At 46.6% G+C, this 22,051-nt stretch overlaps 1 protein-coding gene across 2 annotated transcripts; it reads right to left on the reverse strand.

Annotated features, from left to right (window-relative positions):
- Positions 1-3,217: 3,217 nt before the first annotated feature.
- PPP1R1B (protein phosphatase 1 regulatory inhibitor subunit 1B) lies at positions 3,218-16,465 on the reverse strand. Of its 2 annotated transcripts, none has more exons than XM_001370889.5 (7): positions 15,780-16,465; positions 13,562-13,622; positions 12,872-12,894; positions 11,787-11,862; positions 6,498-6,698; positions 4,306-4,437; positions 3,218-4,146 (listed from the first exon to the last, which is right to left on the reverse strand). In XM_001370889.5, exons 1-7 carry the CDS (start codon positions 15,858-15,860, stop codon positions 4,097-4,099), a joined length of 624 nt encoding a protein of 207 aa, XP_001370926.1. In that variant the 5' UTR covers positions 15,861-16,465; the 3' UTR covers positions 3,218-4,096. The 2 variants fall into 2 exon arrangements, with proteins under 2 accessions (XP_001370926.1, XP_007482372.1); XM_007482310.3 differs by lacking the exon at positions 15,780-16,465 and adding an exon at positions 14,097-14,268.
- Positions 16,466-22,051: the final 5,586 nt, after the last annotated feature.

A 22,051-nucleotide genomic window follows, 5' to 3' on the forward strand; every position in this document is an offset into this window, starting at 1 on the left:
GTGAAGATTTTTCAAAGAGGGGAGACATGAGTACCTTTTTATTGAATAACAAAAATTATTCTGGCAAAGTTATGTGGAGATGTAGAATTGACTTGATAACTGTTTGATTATGAGTGGGAAGAGTCAATAATAACCCCATGGTTTTGGACATGGAAAAAGAGTGATGCCAAGGGGCAGTTAGGTTGACTCAGTGGATAGAGCACCAGGCCTAGAGTTGGGAGGACCAGGATTCAATTCTGGCCTCAAATACTTCCCAGCTATGTGATCCTGAGCAAATCATTTACCCCTATTTACTTAACCCTTGCCCTTCTGTCTTAGAGCTGTTAACTAAGAAAGAAAATAAGGGTTTACTTTTTTTAAGTGATGAAAGTATTTTAAGTAAGTATTTTAAGTATTTAAGTAAGAAAGAATTAGTGAAATCAGAAGGAGTCAGTTGAGGGAGAACTATAATGAATTTGGTTTGAGGAATGTTTACTTTGAGCTACTAGTAGGAATTTCTGTTAGATCTATTCTATAGGTTGCTAGAAAAATGGATCGAGAGCTTAGGAGAAAAGTTGGAGTTGAAGATAGATTTGGGAGTCATCTGTGGAAAGATGTCAGTCAATAAGCATTTATTAAATACCTCCTACATATCTGGCATTGTGCCAAGTGCAGGGGATACAAAGGTCAAAACAGTCTCTAGGAACTCAGTCTGATGGGGAGACAACATGAAAACTGTACAAAGAATGTACAGGATAAACAGGAGATCATCTCAGAAGGAAGGCACTAGCCTTAAGGAGGATAGGGAAAAACTTATTTCAGAAGATGAAATTTTAGCTGAGACTTGAAGGAAGCCAGGGAATCCAGTTGACAGAGGCAAGGAGGGAGAATATTGAAGGCAAGAAGGACAGACCCTGAAAATGCCAAGTCTGGAGATTAAATGTCTAGTGTGAGGAACTGCAAGGAGTGCAGTGTCCCTCAGGGTATGTGGAAGGGAATAAAGTGTAAGAAGGTTGGAAAGGAAGGAAGGGGGACAGTGCATGAAGGCCTATAAAAACTGAACAGAGGACTTTACATTTGATCTTGGAGGAGACAGGTAGCCACTGGAGTCTACTGAATGGAGGGTGGAATGATCCCTGCTTTAGTAAGGTCACTAGGATAGGTATAGACACAAATAAAATTTCCAAGGGAGAAAAAGTAGTAAGAAAAGAAGAGAACCAAGAACATTTCCTTGAGAGGGAACACTCATCTTAAGGGAGGGAATAAGAACAAGGGGTAAGGAGATAAAACAGAGGAGGGCCATAAGAGTGTGAAGTTTCCAAGGCCAGAGAAAGTAGATGAATAAATAGTTCAGTGTGGTTTTCATTATCAAAAGCTATAGAAAGATCTAGAATAAGGATGGAAAAGAGAGTACTAGAGTTAGAGATGAAAAAGTAATTTGTGACATCAGAAAGAAGAGTTGCCACAGAGGTGGAAATGGATGGTGTTGAAGTAGAGGTACCTTCAGGTACAGATACCTTTTTTTCCCCAGCATATTTTATTTTATTTATTTTTCTTTTTACATTATTTATTATTATTATTTTTTAAATTTTATTTGGCCCATTTCAAACATTAGTCCTTGGTTACAAAAATCATATTCTATTCCTCCCTCCCCTTCCCCACCCTTCCCGTAGCTGACAAGCAATTCCACTGGGTATTACATGTGTTCTTGATCAGAACTCATTTCCATGTTGTTGGTGTTTGAATTAGGATGATCATTTAGAGTCTAAATCCCCAACCATATCCCCATGACCCATGTAATCAAGCAGTTGTTTTTCTTCAGTGTTTTCTACTCCCACAGTTTTTCCTCTGAATGTGGATAGTGTTCTTTCTCATAGATCCCTCCAAGTTGTTCAGGATCACTGCATTGCCCCTAATGGAGAAGTCCATTACATTCGATTGTACCACAGTGTATCAGTCTCTGTGTACAATGTTCTCCTGGTTCTGCTCCTTTTGCTCTGCATCACTTCCTGGAGGTTGTTCCAGTTCACGTGGAATTCCTCCAGTTTATTATTCCTTTTAGCACAATAGTAATCCATCACCAACAGATACCACAATTTGTTCAGCCATTCCCCAATTGAAGGGCATCCCCTCATTTTCCAATTTTTTGCCACCACAAAGAGCGCAGCTATGAATATTCTTGTACAGGTATTTTTCCTTATTATATCTTTGGGGTACAGACAACTTTTTAGAGAAGGGTGTGTTGGTACACACATACTTCTAATCCCTGCTCTCCTGACATCAAAGGTTGGATGGATTGCTTGAGCTCAGGAGTTCTGAGCTTCAGTGTTCTAAAGGTGAATGCACTAAGTCCAGGGACAGGTAACTGTCAGCCTAAAGAGGTGCAGACTAGTCTAGGAGAAACAGAATAGGTCAGGATTCCTCCACTGTTCAATAGTTAGGATTGGGCCTCTTATGGTAACAATACTTCTAGCCTGGGTAAGAGAGGAAATGCCTCCTGTCTCCTTCTACCAAAAAAAAGTGCTTTTAAAGAGCTCTTTGTCTCAGTTATCTCCCTCCCTGCCAGAATATCATGAGAAAGTTTTTCTTTAGCACATAGCTGTGCATAAAGAGAAAACAGGAGAGACTCCTCCTTTAGTGTGTTTTGTTTGTCTGAGACTGTGGATAACTGAGACTAATGTAGGAGAGCTCTTTTACCCATATCCATTTATTTATTTATTTTTTTAACTATTAGCTTCTCTCTTAGAATCAATACTAAATATTGGTTCCAAGGTGGAAGAGTGGTAAAGGCTAGGCAACCGGTGTTAAGTGACTTGCTTAGGGTCACACAGGTAGGAAATGTCTCAGGTCAGATTTGAGCCCAGGTCTTCCCAACTCTAGGCCTAGCTATCTAACCACTGTGCTGCCTAGCTGCCCCTACCCATATCCATTCTGGTTGGTTTTGGTGGGAAAGACAGGAAATAGGAAGTGTGAATTTCCCTCCCAGGAGTTAGCAAATCTGTTTTATCTGCCATGGGAATGTCCATAAATCCCACTTTCCCCCTCCCCCAAATTTTCAACTGGAAGGAGAGTAACTTATGCCCTGGTCCTGGTACCTGGATCAACTTTACTATGTGATCCAAAGCCAGTTACTCTTCATCCTTCAAGTCCAGTGCCCCATCTCTGAAGCCCAACTCTCCCCTGCCTCCATTCTTCTGTAATCTAATCCCATTTTCCCAAACAAAGTCTGTGAGCAGAGTGTAGTTATTTACAAAGCTTTATTCCAGCAAGGGAGGAGAGCAGGTCCATTGGCAGAGGTAGGGAAAAGGGAACATGGGCAACAGGGCAGATTGAGGGTGAGGGGAACCTTGTCCCACTCCCACCCATAACAAGTACATATCCCACACATATAGGCTAGGTTGCATTCCTGGCATCAAAGCAAAACAAAACAAACAGTTCCCCCAGCCTTTCTCAGGGTGAGGAGAAGGGCTCCCAGGGACTCAGGCATCCAGGCTCCCCATCAGAAATGGTAGGAATAGAGGCAATTTCCAAAAAGTGGGAGGGACACTTGGGCCCTGTGCCCTGGGAAAAGCTAAATAAGGGTACAATAAGGGGTACATCAAGAGGAAAGATGCTGAGAGTTCCTGAAGCCAGAGGAATGGGGGAGTTCTCATTTTCCCCTGCTTCTTCCCCTACCCTGGGCTTAGGGTCCTGCCCTGTGGGTCTCCTATGCCTAAGAAGAAGGGGGCTCCAAGAAAGAGAAATGATGGGAGGTTCAATCATCGAGTCCAGGGTCTTGGAATCTTCAGCACGAGGCCACGATAGGACTGGGACTCAAATGGGACTCAAAACTAACCCAACCTCACCTCCTCAGCTGGGGAGAGGGGGAATGGGGGAGAAGTCTGGATGGTAAGGGTAGGCATTGGGCAATGTCTGGGGGCCCTGGGCATCAGCAAAGGGACAGGCAAACAAGCAAACACATAGACTAGCCTCGGTCTCCTAGGTATCAGAAAGCTGCAGCCTTGGCAGGTGAGAGGTAGGGGGTAGGGAGTGGGAAACAGTGCTGTTCCCCCCATCTTCCTCCCTCTTCAGGGGGCCAGGATTGTCAGTAGAAGGAGGAAACAGCATTCAGGGGTGTCTATGTGCCAGGAGCAGGAGGCCCGGGGTGCTGGGTCCCCTCATCAGGTTCTGTAAGACAAGTATGAAACTGAGTCAGAATGCAGCCCTCTCTTTGAGCCTGCCCTGTGTCATCTGAGCCATCCCCCAATACAGGTCCTAACCCCCCAGTCTCAAGTCTGGAAAGGGCCCCTTTGCCCACTGCCTCCTCCAGTGCCCTCCGTCTCTCACCATTCTGCACAACCTCTTCTTCTTCTCCTTCTTCTTTGCCTTCAGAGGTTCCATCCTTCTGGGGCTCATCCAGTGGGGGTGGACGCTCCCAAGGTCCCTCCAGGCCTTGGCCACAAGAAGTCTGTTGTACAGCTATTGCACGTAAAGTGGGAGAGTGGAAGGAGGAACAGAGGCAAGGAACTCTTTATCCATCTGGCCCTCTTCTGCATCTTTCCTCAGTTCATTCTGCCTCCTCAGTGTATGTATGTATGGTATATATGGGCCCCAATATTGTCTGTCTCCCTAGCTCATATTCCATTTTTTTCACTGTTTTCTTTGGGAGAGGGAAGAAGGAGCAGAGCCCCCTCCAAAAAACAATTCCTCTCTTGCCAGTTCTGCCTCTCCCAGAGCATACACTGGTTTCTCTCTTTAATGAAGGCAAGCGATTAATTTGGGAACAAAAGTTCAGGCAGTTAGTTAGTTTATGGAATGAGAAAGTCTGATATTCTCCTTCCCACTCACTCCTTCCCCAAGATGAGAAAATAGAGAAGCAAATGCTCACCTTCTTACCTTGGAGCAGGATATTATGGTCAAATGGGAATGTAAACTTGAAAGTGCTATATCAGTGATGGTTATTCATCTAACTATTTTTCTGTTTGACAGACCCTATGGGAATAATGCTTAAAATGGAGCAAGACAGCTGGAGGCTAGATGCTATATGAAGTATTACTATATGAAAATGACAAGGAGGGGGCAGCTAGGTGGCTCAGTGGATAGAGCACCAGGCCCAGCATCAGGAGGATCCAGGTTCAAATTTGACTTCAGATACATTCTAGCTGTGACCCTGGGCAAGTCGCTTAACCTTAACGACCTAGAATCGAAACCCAAGATTGATTCTAAGACAGAAGGAAAGGATTTTTAAAAGGTGACAAGTTTTAGCATCACACTGTTCTAAGAAACTTTTCTGTATAAGGCATATCCCCAGTTCAGGATTCTTCTGTGGAGACAGGAGTTCCTTCTGAGGTGTTTCTCTGGACCTGGAAGACCTTCCACATGGGGTTTCTTTCTAGTCTTTCTGGGTACTTCCTCATGTGTTTTTTGCACCTGGGGCTCCTCTTTAGGGGGTCTCTCTGGATCTAAGAGTTCCTCTCTGGAGTCTCTCTGGCACCCTTCTGGGGCATCATTCTTGGTCTGGGAACCCCTCTGTGGGGTCTCTAGGTATCTGGAGGTCTAGAACTCTATTCACAGTCTACATAGCAACCCCCAGTTGTGATTCCCCATAGCCTCATTCTTTTGCAAGCCTTCAGTTTCCACTTCTGCCAAATTAGGGGATTGTATTAGATAATCTCGAAGCACATTTTGGCTCTGCCAGACCACAATGCTATCTTTATGTTTATGTTTAGGATCTTCTTGTGTCTTCACACTGTCTGTCTCATTACCTGGAATATACTCCTTCCTCACCTCTCCCAGAGCATCCTGCTCTCATAAGGTGCTTGGGAGTATGTGTCGTTTCACTCTTTATATTTGAATCTAGCTCAGTGAAACACTAAGAAATGCTTGCTTGCTCAAAGGAGGGGGAAGAGGTTGGAACCAGATCCTTCAAGCCTCCATGCAGACACTAGAGGGCATTGTTCCCCTCACCACTGGGCAATGGTTTGGACTCCTGAGTCACCTTTGAGTTGAGGGTCCAGAGAGGAAAGACTTAGAAGGGCAGTCCAGAAACACAGGAAGCTTGAGAGCTCTGCTCAGCCTTTCCTTTGCTTCTAGTCTGACCTGCATCCATCCTCTGTGAGTAGAGGCCCTCAGGGAAGGGGGTCTCTCCAGCACCATCAGTTCTGTGTCTCTCTCTTGTCTTAACTTACAGGGAAAATCTAAATTTAACTTAAAACCTCCCTGTGGCAGCTTATTCCTTTCCTCTTGTCCCAGTCTTAGAGGAGATCATGGCATTTCGAGCCAGAAAACATCTTAAAGAATGCTTTATGGATGGACTGGATTAGAATGACTGGATGCCCATCTTCGATTTAAGAAGTTAGAAAATTGCTCTTATATGCCATTGGGGAAAAATAAAATTCTCTATTAAAAATATGATTAGGTTTAATATATAGGCAGTGAGGCTAGCCCCCTACAGTTTGGGAATGTCATAAATATAAGAGATACTGAGAGCCATAAAGGAACTGCTCAGGAACCCACCAATCTCAACCCTATTAACTCACCAGGCTTGTTTCTGCCCTTCACAACCTCTGCCTGGCTGGAGTCATCTTCCTCCTCTTCCTCCTCCTCCTCCTCCTCTTCTTCCTCTCCCTGACAACCTCGGCTTCCCTGCTCACCTTCTTCTTCTTCCTCTTCATCAGAAGGCTGATTCTCACTCAGGTTGCTGATGGACTGCAGGTGTGATTCAGCAATGCGCTGGACAGCTAGCACAGAGAGGGCATCATGGGACATCCATGCCCATGTGGTCACTTAGGGCCATATGGGAGAATGAATCAAGGAATTTGTCCCTGGATTAGAGGTATGGGAAACTATGGCATTTCTACTTATGAAACAGGATGCCACCCATTTTTCTTGTGCCCCATTACAGGGAAAGGGTTAGAGTAGCTTTCAGCAACCAAACTGAAAAAAATAAAAATAAAAACATGGAGAGGCTGATGGGTGAGGCCTACTTAATGCCAGCTGTACCCATGATTAGCTCTGAGGTAGAATTTCTGGCCCCTAGGATCCTGGCAAAAGGGAAGTTCCCCCACCCCAAAATACCTTGTGCCAGGCACCAAAGCCCAGGAAAGACCAAGTGGGCAGAGAATAGAGTCAATGTTCTCTGGCCAGGAAGCCAGCAGCCAATATGGTCTGTGATTCAGCTGGAGAGTGGGCCATATTCTGGAGCCAGAGTGACAGTGGGCAAAGAGGAAATGCCCAGCTGTTCTTCCCTCCCCAAGGACAGAAGGGTACCTAGGCAAAGGGCTTTCTTTCAGAGGGCAATATGGTGGTGTCACAGAAACCTATCACTACTGCCATTGCCAGGGTAGCCATGTGCTGGTTCAGAATCACCTCTTTCTTTTTCTGGCAGATGAGACCAATAATAGTTTGAGCCCCTGGACACTCTGCCCCATAATCATATGATCATAGATATAGAGTTGGAAGGGGCCTTGGAGATTCAACCCCCTCACTTTCCAGATAAGAGAACTAAAGCCAAGGGAAATTAAATGACTTCCCCAAGGTCATGGAGATAATAAAAGTCAGAGGTAGAATTTGAACCTAGATCCTCTCCAGAGCCATTGCTGTTTCCACTGTGGTCTGGCACACTGGGAATGTTTCTGGTTGGCCCTGGGGGTGAATATCCCACCCACTCCAGGGGGGGTTCCCAATTCCATCTCCTGCTCATTGATTACCCTTGGATGCTGGTCCAGCTACCCTTAGTTGAATTGAGTGCCTCCTTCTAGGTAACATGGGGTGTTCACAGTCATGGAAGGAGGGTAATACCAAGTTGTATCGACGGAAACAGAGTGTCCAGGGACTCAGAAGTTCCCAGCCCAACCCCTGCTGGCTTGACCCACATCCCCTTCTTCCCGGCTCCCTCTGCATTGACCTAGAAAGCAGAAGTCATTACAGGCCTCAATTGGATAGGGCTGACAAACAGCAGGCTGGGCACAGACCTTGCCAATGGGGACAGCACAGGCATGGTTCTACCTTCCCCAAACCAGGCCTATAGCCAGGGAGGAGTCCAGGGAGGAGTTATTCCAGCTTGGACTATTTGGGGATAATGGGGAAACGAGGGGCAGACACTGAAGGACAGTGGGGGAGATGAGGGGGCTGAGAGAGTGGGGGCAAGGGCTAAGGGGATACCAGGGAGGAAGAAAGGGGCAAGGTTAGAAAATACTGGGGGAGAGGGGAAAACACTGGGGAGAGAAGTAGATGAGGTAAAATGTCTGGAATGATTTCTGAGCCTTGAGACATTAAATGAGCAACAAGGAAAGGAAATGTAAGGCAAGACACAAATAAATCAGCTTTCTTTTGGGTGGTCACAGCTCAGGTATTTCTTCAGTGGGCCAGATCCAGCTTCCTGCCCTCTTCCAACCCAACCCCCACAGTTTGGGCACACCTCCTTCTCCTCCCTCATCCCCAGGTTGGCACAGTTCCCCAGCAGGGAAGGCCCAGGGGGGCCCATCCTGGCTGGAAATCTTGCCTGCTGAGCCTGGGAGCACAGCAGTCCTGGCTTCTGCCAGCTCACTGGATGGCAACAGTGCCTCCATTGTCTGCCCACTGGTCCCCGCCTCCCAATGGCCCCTCCACCCCCTTCTCTCCACACCCCAGGAGACCCAGGCCTTCACTACAGCCTGCCTGACTTTCTGAAAGTTAGAGACGCAATAAAAACATCATAAATCCCTCCACCCTTGTCCTTAGTCCCTCGCTCCAGAGGCTTGTATCAACTTAAAACCTAGGACCTCTGTGTCCTTGCTCTCCTTGGACTCGAGAGCTTAGACCAGCCCTCTCCTCTCTTTCCAAATGCCTCCCTCTCTTCTTCTTTCTATTTTCTTTACCCCCTCCCTTCCCTGCCCCCTCAAAAACCTCCCCTTTATCATGGCCCTCCAATTTTTCACCCCTCACTTTCTAGAAGACCCCAGCCATTGGCCTAGAGGATAAATAAACAATTATGATAATAGCTAACATTTACATAGCATTTGAAGTTTGCAAGTTGCTTAGATATACATTAATACCTCATCTCCCTAGGTTCTCCCAACCACCCAAGATCTCAAAGCACTTAGCATCCTCTATGTTCTTCCTGCTTTTCCCCCCTCTCCATCCAAAGTGGAAAATCATGGAGGTTCAGAGAGGGACAAATTGGTCCAGGGAACGTGGGGATGGGGAGGTTTCGGGACAGTTTAGCAGAGTCTTTGAGGAAGGGGTGGGAGATTTTAGGAGTTGAGATGGGCAGAGAAATCAGTCAAGGAAGAGGCATATTTTGATGTCAAGAAAAGATGACATTGTGGGCCCCCTGGAGGATAGGGGTCCAGGGGAGAGCAGGCAGAGGCTGAGCCATCCCCCAGCCCCCAATGAGGGGGAGGAATCACGGCTCCTGAGCGGTGAGCAGAGCTTGTAACAATAGGTGTGTGTGAGTCGTGGGGAGTGGAGGCTGGGGAGAGCTCCTGAGAGGAGTGAACACCCTGTGCTCATGCTGGAATCCGGCTTTCTTGGCCTCTTGGTCTTCTCTACCCCTGCCTAATCCAACTGGCTCCTCTTTAACTCAGGGCTTCCCCTCCCCAGATGCTCTTCCTGAACCCCCCTTACCCAGCTAGCTGCTGTCCCTCAGCCTAACACACCTGGAATGTCCTGGACTCCTGACCCCAGGAGCGGAACATTCCTTGGGCTACTGAGTCCCCACTGGGAGGAACAAGGCTGCCTTTACCCCTCCTTCCCTGGCAGGCCCTGCCAAGTCAGATGCCTTTACCTAAGAGAAAGTGCAGAGGGGGTAGGGCTGGACCAAAAGGCTCATTGAATCCCAGAGTACCCTTCCAGGCTCTCTTGAGGTCATCTCCTTCCCTTGGTCTCCAGGAGCCTCTCTCCTAAGCCTGCTGCCAGTGGGCTAGGGGCTGGATTTTTCCCTATTCTCTGGGCAAGAAAAACACCAGGGCTTTTACCATTCTCCTGTTCAGGCCCTTCTTCGTGTTTATTCTTATCTCTTGCTCTAATTCCATTTGGATCTGGCTCTCTTGTTCTGGGGGAAACCTCAGTGTCCTTTCCTCCTCTTTAGATGGGAATGTAGAGAGCTAAGAGATGAGAAAAGGCCTGGCAATGGGAGCACATGACTAATAGGCTACAGTCCCGTCTCCCTCCTCTTTCTGCTCCCAACCTGGAAGCACCTGTTGACCTTGGCTGGCAAGCCACTAAAGCCTCCCCCACCCCAGGAGCTCTCCCTACACTCTTTCCGGCCTGGGGAAGGGGAGGGAGAAAGGCGGTAGGAGGGGTTCAGGAAGAGCCCCAGGCAGGAGTTGAGAGGGAGGAAGGTTCTTTAAGTACTGAATCCCAAATTATACAGTGAAGGGAAAGAGCTGGAGAAAGAGACTAAGAGATGATGGCTAGGAGACATTCCCCTCCCATCCATAGACAGACATAGTGATAGATATATTCATAGATATAGATAGAGAAATATAATGCATACATGTATAACTCTTTGGAAAATGTTTTAACACAGAAAAACAGAGATTGATTCCATCTATGTAGGCATGGAAAGGGGAATGAGGAAGATTCTGGTATTGTGGGCCTTTCTATATCTCACAGTTTCTTTAGGGAAGCTACGAAAGTGCTGGGTAAACCATGGGATCCTATATAAATATGAATTTTTATTTTATTATCTAAGACCCATAGAAATGTTTTTAGGTTCTGCCACCTCATTTGTTTGTTTTTTAAGGCTCAAAGATTGAATCTTTTCAAGCTAATCCAAAAAGCTAAATTACATGAGAAAGGATGGGGGTTGTGGGAAAAAACTCATTTCAGGGATGTCTTCATTAAAGGTGTCCCTGATTCCTGCTTTCACCCTCTCCAGTCCATCCTCCAAACAGTCACCAAATCAATATATCTAAATCACAGCTCTGACTCAAGAAGCAACCAGTTGCTCCCTATTGCCTCTAGGATAAAATATCAACTCTCCTGTTGGCCAGGTAAAGTTTAATTTTTAATGTATTATTGATGCTTTTTTCCTTATCACTGTTTCTTTCTACTGATTCTCCCCTCCACCCTAGTAGAATTCTCCCTTGTAACAAATAGTACAGTCAAGCAAGGTAAATCAGCACATTTCTATCCTATCTCTCTGAGCTGATTATACAGTTCTCCCTTCAAGCACTCTTAGTTCCAACCAGTCTGCCTATTTGCAGTTCCTCAGTAGAGGATATTTCAAATCTAGGTGGCACAGTGAATATCGGAATGAGCCTTGGAGCCAGAAAGACCCAAGTTCAAATCCGGCTTCAGACACATACTAGCTTTAGGACCCTGATTAGGCTGTTTGCCTCAGTTCCCCCATCTATAAAATGAGCTGGAGAAGGAAATGGAAAACCACTCCACTATCTCTGCCAAAAAAAACCCAAATAGGATAATAAAGAGTCATACACAACTGAAATGACTGAACAGGACAGAATATTTTATATTCTACTCCTGTGTCTTTGCCTAGGCTATTCTCTATGGCTATAGTACTTTCCCTCCTCCCTCTTGCCTCTTGGAAATCTTAGCTTTCTTCAAGCAAGTTCAAGTGTCATTCCTAGGAGGCCTTTTCTGATTCTCCAATTGTTAGTATCACTCCTTGCAATTATTATTTTTTAAACATAATCTGTATCTATCTCCATTACATTGTATATCTCCTAGATAAAAAGTAAGCTCCTTGAAGTCATGGACTAGTTCATTTTTGTTTTGGTAAAACACAGAGTCTGGCATTCATTGCTTCCTCCCACCCCCATCTCTGGGCTCTTTGCTCCAGGGCCAGAAAGGAGGCAAGGAACAGATAGAGGAATAAGTAGTACCTTTCAGAGAAGGGGGAGTGTAGGCACAGGGGTTGGGTCTCTTGGTCTTGAGGTGGTGCCCCTCACCAGAGGATCTCTGCCAGAGGGAAAGCTTGGGGTTAACAGAGCAAAACTATTCTACCCTGTCCTTTTCTCTCCTTCCCACTATAACTTGGTTCCCTTCCCTATGCACACCCTATCTCTTTTCCCAGGTGTTCTTTCCTTCTTGGTCTCTCATAGTACCCTGCATCCCTGCCTGGATGCCAAGAGGAAGCCAAGCAAATGCCTCTGATACCCTTGCTTGGAGAGTGGTTATGCCAGCCTCTGAGGGTGACTCAAGGAGTTGCCCACCTTGGTTCCTGATGTCTGTAGAAGAGGAAGAAATTGATAATGGACTCTTAGAGGTACCTAAGAGTGAGCAGTGACCCTGTAAGGTACTTGCCTCTTGGCACTGCCTCTAGCTCTCTGGAGGCCCCACCCAATGTCCTGAACCAGATCCTGTTCAGTATATAGGAAGTAGAATAAGAACCAAGAGGTAAAAGCTGTGAGAGCTTTGAACCTTACTTCCATTCTCTGAGTCTACTTCCTCCCCTGTAAAAATGAGGGTGCTGCTTTACATCAGGGGTTCTTAACTGATTTATTTTGGTATCATAGACCCCTTTGGCAATATGATGAAGCCTATGGACCCCTCCTAGGTATAATCAATTTTTAAAAATCATAATTGAAAGAAATACTGAATTTAAGTTAGAGAAAATAAAGATGTACCTTTTTTTCCCCACCCAACTTCACAGACCTCCTGAACTCTATCATCAGCTCTAGACTCCAGACTAAGAACCCTGGTCTATGTATGTGATCTCTAAGGTCCCTTTCGGGTCTATCAATGGGTCAAGGGCAAGATATGAATAACTTGCAAATGAAATGGAAATTCATATGCAAATTTATTTTCTGAGTTAACAGCTCAGACACTTTGCTGATAGGGTGACCCCCAAAAGGACACGATTCTTTGTATATAATGTATATTTAATAAATGTTTGTTGAATTAAATCAGATTGGTTGAATTGATCTAGGTGGCACCATCTGTTTCTATTTATCTGGGAAACTCTTACCTGATAAGGGGAAGCTTCTTCCTCTGGAACCAGACCATCATCCAACCAGAAAAACAAAAACAACAGACAGTGGATTCAGCATTATTTTCCTAAAATTGTAGTCCTTCAAGATAATGTTTAAGGGAACCAGTCTGGGACCCCTTAGTGGACTAGGGTTGACAGTGAGGACCTCAGAGATCCAGGGTCCTTGACCAACTCCATCTCTCTAGCTTCCTACTACTAGGACATTTTCCTGGGCTCCTGAAGAATGAGATAGATAGATTTATTAATTTTTTAAAAAAAAACTCTTACCTACCATGTTTGAATCAATACTATGTGTTGGTTCTAAGGCAGAAGAGCAGTAAGGACTAGGCAATAGGGGTTAAGTGACTTGCCCAGGGTCACACAGCTGGGAAGCATCAGAGGCCACATTTGAACTGAGGACATCTCTGGGCCTGACTCTCAATCCACTGAGCCACCCAACTGCCCCTGAGATAGATAGATTTAGAATGGGAGCCCAAGGGGATGGGACAAGTGGACTAACTGATAAAGAAGGGGATAAGGGATGTGAACCCAAGGGCAGAAGGGCCTAAGAAAGTAGAGTAGATGGTAATGGTTAGGGGTAACAGCAGGATGGGGACCTACACGATCAGCTGAGATACAGGGCAATACCAAGTGCCGGAACCCGATCTCTATCTGGAGGGACCTCACCTGGAGAAGAGTGCTCTGAAACACGGAACAGCATGGCAGGGGTTGGTCTCCTGCGGCGGATCTGCAGAAATAGAAAGAAAATAGGGGCCAGGATAGTGAGTGCTACAGACAATCTGACAACCCTTACATATACCAGGAGACAGGGCTCTGTGTTCCCTAGAGGTCAATTCTGAGTCGCCATCTATGGAGCCATCTCCTCCCTCAATCCTGAATCACAGACGACTGAGAGAAATGGGATATTTCCTCAGAGTCTTTGAGGAAGTCACAGGGGAAGCACACCTGAGTCTGGCTTCAGTTGCCAGGGCTGTACTAGTCAGGGGAAGATGCCCTCATGTTCCACTTGGCACTGCCCTCCTGTAGGTCAGTTCGAGGGCTCTAGGGGAAACCTAATCCACCTGCGGAGATGAGGTGGAGGAGATGGGCACTATAAGCATTGGAAGTGTCTCAGTCTAGCATTATACTGATCCCCAGGTGGAAGAGATTTATGCCCTATATGTTCTATAGGGTCTCTCTCATAAAGGGGTCTGCTACTTACTGTGTGGTTCTCTGGGTCTAATTCTCTGCTATGCAGTCTCAATGGGAGTGGGAAACCTCCTGTGAGAGGGAGGTCTCTCTCTATCCAGGGGTCCCTCAACAGGACTTAACTCTGACGTAGGCCCCCTCTGGTTGAATAAGCCTGCCTCCCTAAGGGGGCTGAAAGTGAAAGGCACCTCCCAAGGTGCCTGTGCCACGACAAGAAGGCAAGTGATTTTAGTCCTGGCTGCCTCCAGTGCCTGAGATCCAAAAGTGGAGGCGTCAATTAATTAGGTCCCTTCTATGGGCTCCAGGGAAATTCACAAAGAGAACCAGGTGAGAGTTAAGATCCAACAATTATCTCCATCATGCCAGATTACCAACCCTTCCCCCACCCTGTCCCTTAACCAGAAAAAAAAAAATAGTTCTGCTTAGATCCAAGGGCCCCTTGGCCCCCACCCTCCAAAATGCAACGATGTATGGGAAAATGCATTTTAGACTGTAGATTGATATGTAAATATAAGGGATAATTGTTATTATTGTCCCTATTCCCCTCCTCCAACCGACTTAATGGATCGGTTCCTTTAGAGCTCCCACTTTCTTTGCTCTTCTTCAAAATCATCTATATTTCAGCAGGAGGTGATAACATCTGCCATTCTTGACTGGTCAAAAAGAGACCAGACCCCCACAATCCACCCCCATGGTGCCAGCAACCCTTTGGAGGAGTGTTAAACCCCAGGAAGAGTCTCCAGAATGCTGAGTTATTTTTCTCTAGAGCTGGGGGTGGGGGTTTAACAAACATTTTGAAGTGATTTGAAGGAAGGGTCCTGGGGCAGATTATCTGCTGTTCTCTAGCCAGGGATGCAGCCCCGTTGCAAGTAGAGGAAGGGAAGAGATTGGGGGTGGGGGACTATTTCCCACAGCCTCACAAGGAGACTCTAAGGATCCCAGGGAAGTCTGGGACCTCGGCCCCAAAGGAGATGAATGGGGCCAGGATGAAGAAGTGTGGGTAAGCTAGAGAAGGGGACAAGGTACTCAGAGAGAAAGCTAGAAGTGGTTCTTTAGGGGGCGGGAATAATGGGGTCAGTGTTAGAGTCCCTCGGGAAAGGAACGCTAATGTCCTTTAAGACGGGCCCCTCTCAGATAGGAGGGAGCACCGCTATGGGGAAGGAATTGGGACAATACATGTGTGGTGGAGGGGATTAGAGGAGGTTGGAAAGTTCCCTTAGAGATACATTCATGGGTTTGACCCACAAGCGCCCAGCACCCCTGGCTGTCCGGCTGCCCACTGTTCTCGCTGAAAGAGCTAGGGGACAGGAGAGAGAGAGAAAGGGTGCCCCGAGAAAAAGTTGACCAACTCTAGCTAACTTTGAAAGCTTCGGTTCCCTACCCCCCCCCCATGTTAACATTCCCCTGGGTAGCGGGAACCTACCCCCATCCCACCCTGCTTGCCTCCTGGACCATCCATCTTCACCCCTGGCCCTTAGCCCCCACCCCTCCCCCTCTAGCAGGCAGGAATCCAGCCTGGCATTTGGTGGGCTGGACAGGTATCCGAGAGAGGGGGGAAAAAAAGTCAAATAGAATGTTAGAAGGGAAGTGGGTGCTTCCCGGGGGCAGAGAGAAAGGACTAGAGTTAGCCCTGAGTGCCCACAGTGCCATCCAGTGGCACCCCCCCCCAGCCTACGGTGCCCTCTTCTCTGCTTACCATCTCCACCTGGCGAGGGTCAAGCTGGCTCGGGGGCGCGGGCACGGAGAACTGGATCTTCTTTCGGTCTTTGGGATCCATGGTGGGAAGCGGGAAGTTATGGGGGGGGGGGGTCCTTCTATTGCCTCTGCGGTCCGGGGAACCGGAGGAGCCTGTGGGTCCCGAGCCGTTCTCCTCCTCCTGGGGCTCTGCTCCCCCGCTTTCCTCCCTCCTTTTCCTTCCCCTATATCCTCCCCTTCTCTCCCCTCCCCTTCCCCTCACAGGGTGCGGTGACAGGCAGGCAACGTGTGGAGGAGGACTGTTCACGCACAGATAAAAATACAGTACTGAGCCATGGGGAACGAGGCTTTGCAGGCTTTTTTTCTTCTCTTCTCACTCTGTCTCTCTCTGGGTCTCTCAGTCTCTGCTTCTCTCTCTGCCTCCCTGTCTCTATCTCTGTGGAATGAGTGAGTGAGTGGGGGTGGGGACGGGTGGGAGTGTGTCGGGCTGCAGGTCCCTCCTGCCCACTCCCTCAGGCTCTGGCTTCGGGGTTGAATCCCAGCGTCCTGGGCTTAGGACTGGCACCTAGGTAGTTTAGAGAGGGTGTTTAGAAAGGTGACCAATAAGAAGAGAACTCTCTCCTCTTTGGGGCTGGAAGGAGGTGGGGTAGAGAGCGGGAGGGGTGCTCAGGCTGGGGGCCCCCTGCTGGATCCCCAGAACTGGAAGCTGCATTATTGATGGAGTCCAGCAGGGTGGATAATGGGGGTGGGGGAGTGTGGAGAGGGCAGCAGGGAGGGGGACTGGGGCTAGAGCCTTTAACCATTTCATCCCCAGGATGCTCTTGAGTCACGGGGGAGAAAGGGGTCAGAAAGAATGTAGGTGTCAGGCCAGGTTACGTGAGTGTGTGTGGATGTCAGGTGTGCAGGAATGTGTTGATGTGCGGGTGGGTGTATCAGAGTGTGTAGGAGTATAGAAGTAGGAGCATGTGAAAACGTGAAACATCTTCTCCTATATCTGCTCCCTTCATGCCCAGAGGGGAGAGAGAGAGAGAGAGAGAGAGAGAGAGAGAGAGAGAGAGAGAGAGAGAGAGAGAGAGAGAGAGAGAGAGAGAGAGAGAATAAGAAAACAGAATGAGAGGGGAGGGAGAGTGAGACAGAGAAACAGAGACAGAGAGAGACAGACAGAGAGAATGAGAAGAGAAAATGAGAGGGAGAGAGAATGAGAGAGACAAAGAATGAGAAGCAGAGAGAGAAACAGAGACAGAGAGAGACAGACAGAGAGAATGAGAAGTGAAAATGAGAGGGAGAGAGATATAGATAGAGAGGGAGAGAGAGAAAGAGAGACAGAATGAGAGAAGGAGAGATAGAGACAGACAGACAGAGACATACAAAGATAAAGTGCTTGTGAGTGTTAATGCAAGTAAATTGAAGTATATGTGGAATTTCTCCAGCAACTTTTGACTGTGTGGTGCTTCTGATCATATGTGAGGCATGTTCCTAGTATGTGCTTATAGTTGAGTGGGTAGAGTAGTGGGGCAATGTTAGGGTTGAAAAAACTCTAGAGACATTGACTTGGGGAAGGGTAGTTACTGCCATCGTATGTGGGAAGCAAGAAAAGAGTGAAGAGGGGCTGACTTGCAAGGAGATAAACATGTTTTACAGGTGTATTTTACTCTCTGCATCAAAGGACCATAGGTTATCAGAGCTGGAAGGGAACTTAGAACACAAAATGTTAGAGCCAAAAGGGAACTTAGAACACAGAATCTAGAATGTTAGATCTGTAAGGGACCTTAAAACACAAAATGCAGATTTCAGAGATGGAAGGGCCCTTGAATATAAAATATAGAATATCAGAGATAGAAGGGGCCTTAGAATAATACAGAAATGTCAGAAGTAGAAGGGACTTTTGAGCATGAAGAACTGATTTTGTGTGAGTCCCTCATTTTATAGATGAAGGTACTGAATTGAGAACACCAAGGACTATGGAAGGGAAGTAACTTGCCCAAGAGGACAGAGCTAGTTAATGATACTGTAGAGTTGGGAGACCTAAAAACCTGGGTCTTTTTGTTGACTGACTGATTTACCCACTCTCCTGGGTTCTTCCTAATGTAACATGTTGCCTCTTATTAGATGTGTGTCAACATAACCATATAAAAGTGTGTATTTGTATCCATCAATCAACAAACGTTTATTAAGCTTCTATGTACCACTCTACTGGGTGCTGGAGATACAAATTTTAAGAATGAAACAATCCATATCCTCAAAGAGCTTATGGGGGATGGGGAGTCAGTGAGTACCTGTAGAATATGTATCTGTATGACTTTGGTTTTCTGTATGTGTATGTATGTGTTTTCTGTATATCTTAGTTTTTTATTGTGTATGTTTCCAATGCAAGGCGATGTCATAGTGTATAGGAAGACCTGAGTTCAAGTTAATTAATCAATTAACAAGCATTTAAGCACTTATATGCCACACTGCTAATATATGTAGATATTAACCAAAAGGGAACAAATATTTATTAAATACCTATAGTTTGCCAGGCACTGTGCTAAGCATTTTTCTAATATTATTTCAGTTGAACCTCATGGCAATGCTGGGAGGATCAAGAGAGGCTATTATTAGCAGATATTATTCTGTGGTAGTCTTACTCCCATTTTACAGTTGAGGAAAGTAAAAAAGAAAGACTTGCCAGTGTCAGACAAGGAGTAATCCAGCTGATACTGGATTCAAACTCAGGTCTTCTGATCCCAGGGCCCACATTTTATCAGCTTCAACACCTAGCTGCCTTTACAGAATAGACAAAGAAAGGCAAAAAACCATGCCTGTCTTCAAGGGACTAACATTCTGTTGGGGGAGAAAATATATAAATTAATAGATATATACAAGGGAAAGAATAGTTAGAAGATATTTTCAAAGGGGAAGACACTAGCAGCTAAGGGAACTGGGTCAGGTCTGCAGAAAGTAGAATCTGAGCTGTTGTTCATTTTCCATTTTTGATGGGAACCAAAGACATGGCAGGGAGATGTCTTGACTCTCCAGTGAACTGTATTTAGGTAAGGCAGAGCTGTACAAAGTTGTCAGCTTCACTCTCTTTTCTAGAGTCATCCAAACCCAGTGGCAGAACAAAATCAAGATGCCTGGTGAAGGCCAGGGATGAAGAGGATGGCCTTGTTGTCTTTGCTGTATGCATAAGTTCTACTGAGTGCTCCACAGTACCTTCTTCAGCCACTTCCATGATCTTTGGAACAAATTGTTCTCATCTGCCCATCCAGGAGAAGAAGTCTTCACAAGCATGGGGTAGACATGTCCCTAACTCATCTGTTGGTTGCCTCGACCTGGGATAGCCCTTCTGCTGAGAGATTTAAAGGGGTATGGTTTCTCCATGTGCTACAGATTTTTAGAGCCACAGATGAGAATTGAGTGGCAGACACCAAAGGTGGAAGAGCAACCCTGAAAAGAGCTAGGCAAGCCAGAGGTGTGAGTCCTCCCTGTATACCCCATAAGTCTTTAAAAAAAAAAAAACCCTTACCTTCCCTCTTAGAATCAATACTATGCATTGGCTCCAAGGCAGAAGAGTGGTAAGGGCTGCACAATGGGGGTTAAGTGACTTGCCCAGGGTCACACAGCTGGGAAGTGTCTGAGGCCAGATTTGAACCTTGATCCTTCCCACTCTAGGCTTGTCTCTCTCTCTCTCTCTCTCTACAGTCCCCTGGCTTTCCCCTATCCCATAAGCCTTTAAAGGAAGCCAAGGATGGGAGGGGGTAGGAGATGGGGAGGGAAAGAACATGAATCATGTAACCATGGAAAAATTTTCTTAATTAATCAATAAAATAAAATAAAAATAAAAATAAAGGAAGCCAAGGGAGCCAAGAAGCAGAGGGAAGAAGGTAGAGCATTCTAGTCATAGGGAACAGCCTGTGCAATGACATGGGAACACCAAATATAATTGTGTGGAAGGAACAAGTAGGCCAGGGTCACTCAGGAAGTGTCTAGGGCTAGATTTAAACTCATGAAAATGAGTTACCCTGACTCTGGCTCAGTTCTGTCTCTATCTCTCCAGGTACACACATATACATATTAGGAGAAATACACATATATATCATATATATTAAAATATGAATAAAGATGCTAATTGAACCTATATGCATTGATGAGGTCACCAAGGCAGAAAAGAGAAGACCCTAAGACAGAGCCTTGGGAGATACCCCTAGTTAGTGGGAATGACTCGAAGGAGAATCTAGTCAAGACTGAGGAAAGGTCAGAGAGGGAGGAGAAAAACCAAGAGAAAGAAAGCAATGTATGTGTGTACATCTCTGGTTTTTTAGTGTATATGTCTCCAAAGGGAAGCAATAATTCATAGAGTATAGGAGGACCTGGGTTCAAGTTAATTAATGCTAATGCTCATCTCCATAGATATGAAGGGAAAGAGAACAAGGATTTATTAAGTATGGAAAACTTGGCAGCCTAGGTCCTATGATAGAAGATTTACAAGGTGTGCATAATTATAGGTGTGTGTACATTTGTTTATATCATTGTAGGACCGTGTGTCTTTTTAGTGACACACTCTGACCATGGTCCAACTCTGTAGCCCTCTTCATGGCTCCAGATGTATGTGTATCCTTGTGTCTGTATATTGGACTACGGCCTTCCTGGGATGGGTATTTGTATTGGTGGCTCCTTCTCTTGGTCACGATCAGGAATTAGTTGGGAGATTTGTTCCCTCCCTCCCTCCTTCCCTTATCTCTCTGCACCCCTGCTCCTCCAAGCCTTCCCCCCCCCCCACTGGGGACTTTTCTATTAAACCTCCTTGGGTGCAGAGACCAGACCTTCCATAGTGGTTGGAAAGAGGGAAGCAGGAGCCATGCTTTGGAAATCGGGGTCCTTTGGTTCTGATGGAGTCCCTTGTCTAGGGCACACTCCTGAAAGTATTGGGACCAGAGGGGCAAGGGGGTAGAGTTTTTTCAGAAGGGCAGGCACTAACTCCACTTTAAGCCTGGGGATGGGGCAGGGGTAAGGAACTGAAAATCCTTAGCCCTTTCTCCCACCTCCTATGGGCTCAAGCTCAGCCTAAAGCTTTCTGTGTTTGTTGACTCTGAGCCTGTGGCAAAGCAGCCGGATGCAAGGACACTGGGATTAGGGTGTGGGCATCGTTGGCACTGCCCGTGCTCCATTGGCACTAAAACTCCAAGACACAGTGGAATTGGCAAGCAGACAGCCTGGAAGCCTCCCCACTACCACCACTACCACACATAGCAAGTATTTTGAGGGAAAGGGCATTTAGCAGTGTCCTCAGCACAGTAAACAAGGTGTGTCTAGCTGATGTCCCTAGCTCTGAATGGACACTGGGAAGCCGTGTCTTGGGCAATACTTAGAGGGTGGGCATGCCTGGGCCCTAGGGCAGGCACAGAGCAAAGATGAGAGAGGAGATGGTGGAGCAGGAAGAGTGGGGATGCATTTAGCATCGGGGGACCTGAGTTTGGAGCTTTACTATATTATATTACCTCCATGACCTTGGGCAAGTCAGCTCACCTTGCTAAACCTTCAGTTTTTATCATCTGTACAATGAGGGAACCTGGACTTGATGGCTTATAATATCCCTTCTAGATCTAAATATATGATCCTGTGAGAGGGAAACGCCACCAGAATTGAGTGTCACGCCCTCGGACAAATCACTTAGCTTTTCTGAGCCTCAAAATGGGAGACAATTTCATTTCTAAATCCTGTGAGCTTATAGGGGGGAGGGAGAAAAGGATGCCATCGGTGGGGTGGGATCATGGGCTGAATAGAAGGAGAAGGGAGAGGATGAGAGAGGGAAAGGTCCTGGAATGGAGAGGGGGAGAGTCTCAAGGGAACTCAGAACCTGGTCTGTAGAAAGGGTAGGAAAGGGACGCAGGTGGCCAAGAGAACAGATGGGGGATGAGAGGAGGGTAAAGAGAGGACAGTGAGTCACCACCCCTTCCTTCCTTCTCCACTCCCTCCTCCTCCCCCTTCTTTGACGTCTGTTCTGCTCCTGCCTGAGTGGGGCTGGGGCCTGGAGAAGAGGAGACGCTGGATCAAATATTTGGAGCCCTGAAGGCAGTGGGAGGGGTAGAGGTCACAGGCAATATAGACGTGGAGCCCATAATGACCCATAATATTCCTTCCAGACCTAACTATGAGAGGGAAATGTAGCCTGAATTGGGTGTCATAACCCAGGGCAAATTTATTAACTTCTCTGGGCCTTGGCCTGAAGGGCAGTTGAGTGGCCTCAGGGCAGAGGTGAGGGAGAGGAGGAAAAGTAGAGCCACTAGGTGT

The sequence above is a fragment of the Monodelphis domestica genome, chromosome 2 (assembly GCF_027887165.1).
Source record: "Monodelphis domestica isolate mMonDom1 chromosome 2, mMonDom1.pri, whole genome shotgun sequence".
NCBI classification, from domain to species: domain Eukaryota; kingdom Metazoa; phylum Chordata; class Mammalia; order Didelphimorphia; family Didelphidae; genus Monodelphis; species Monodelphis domestica.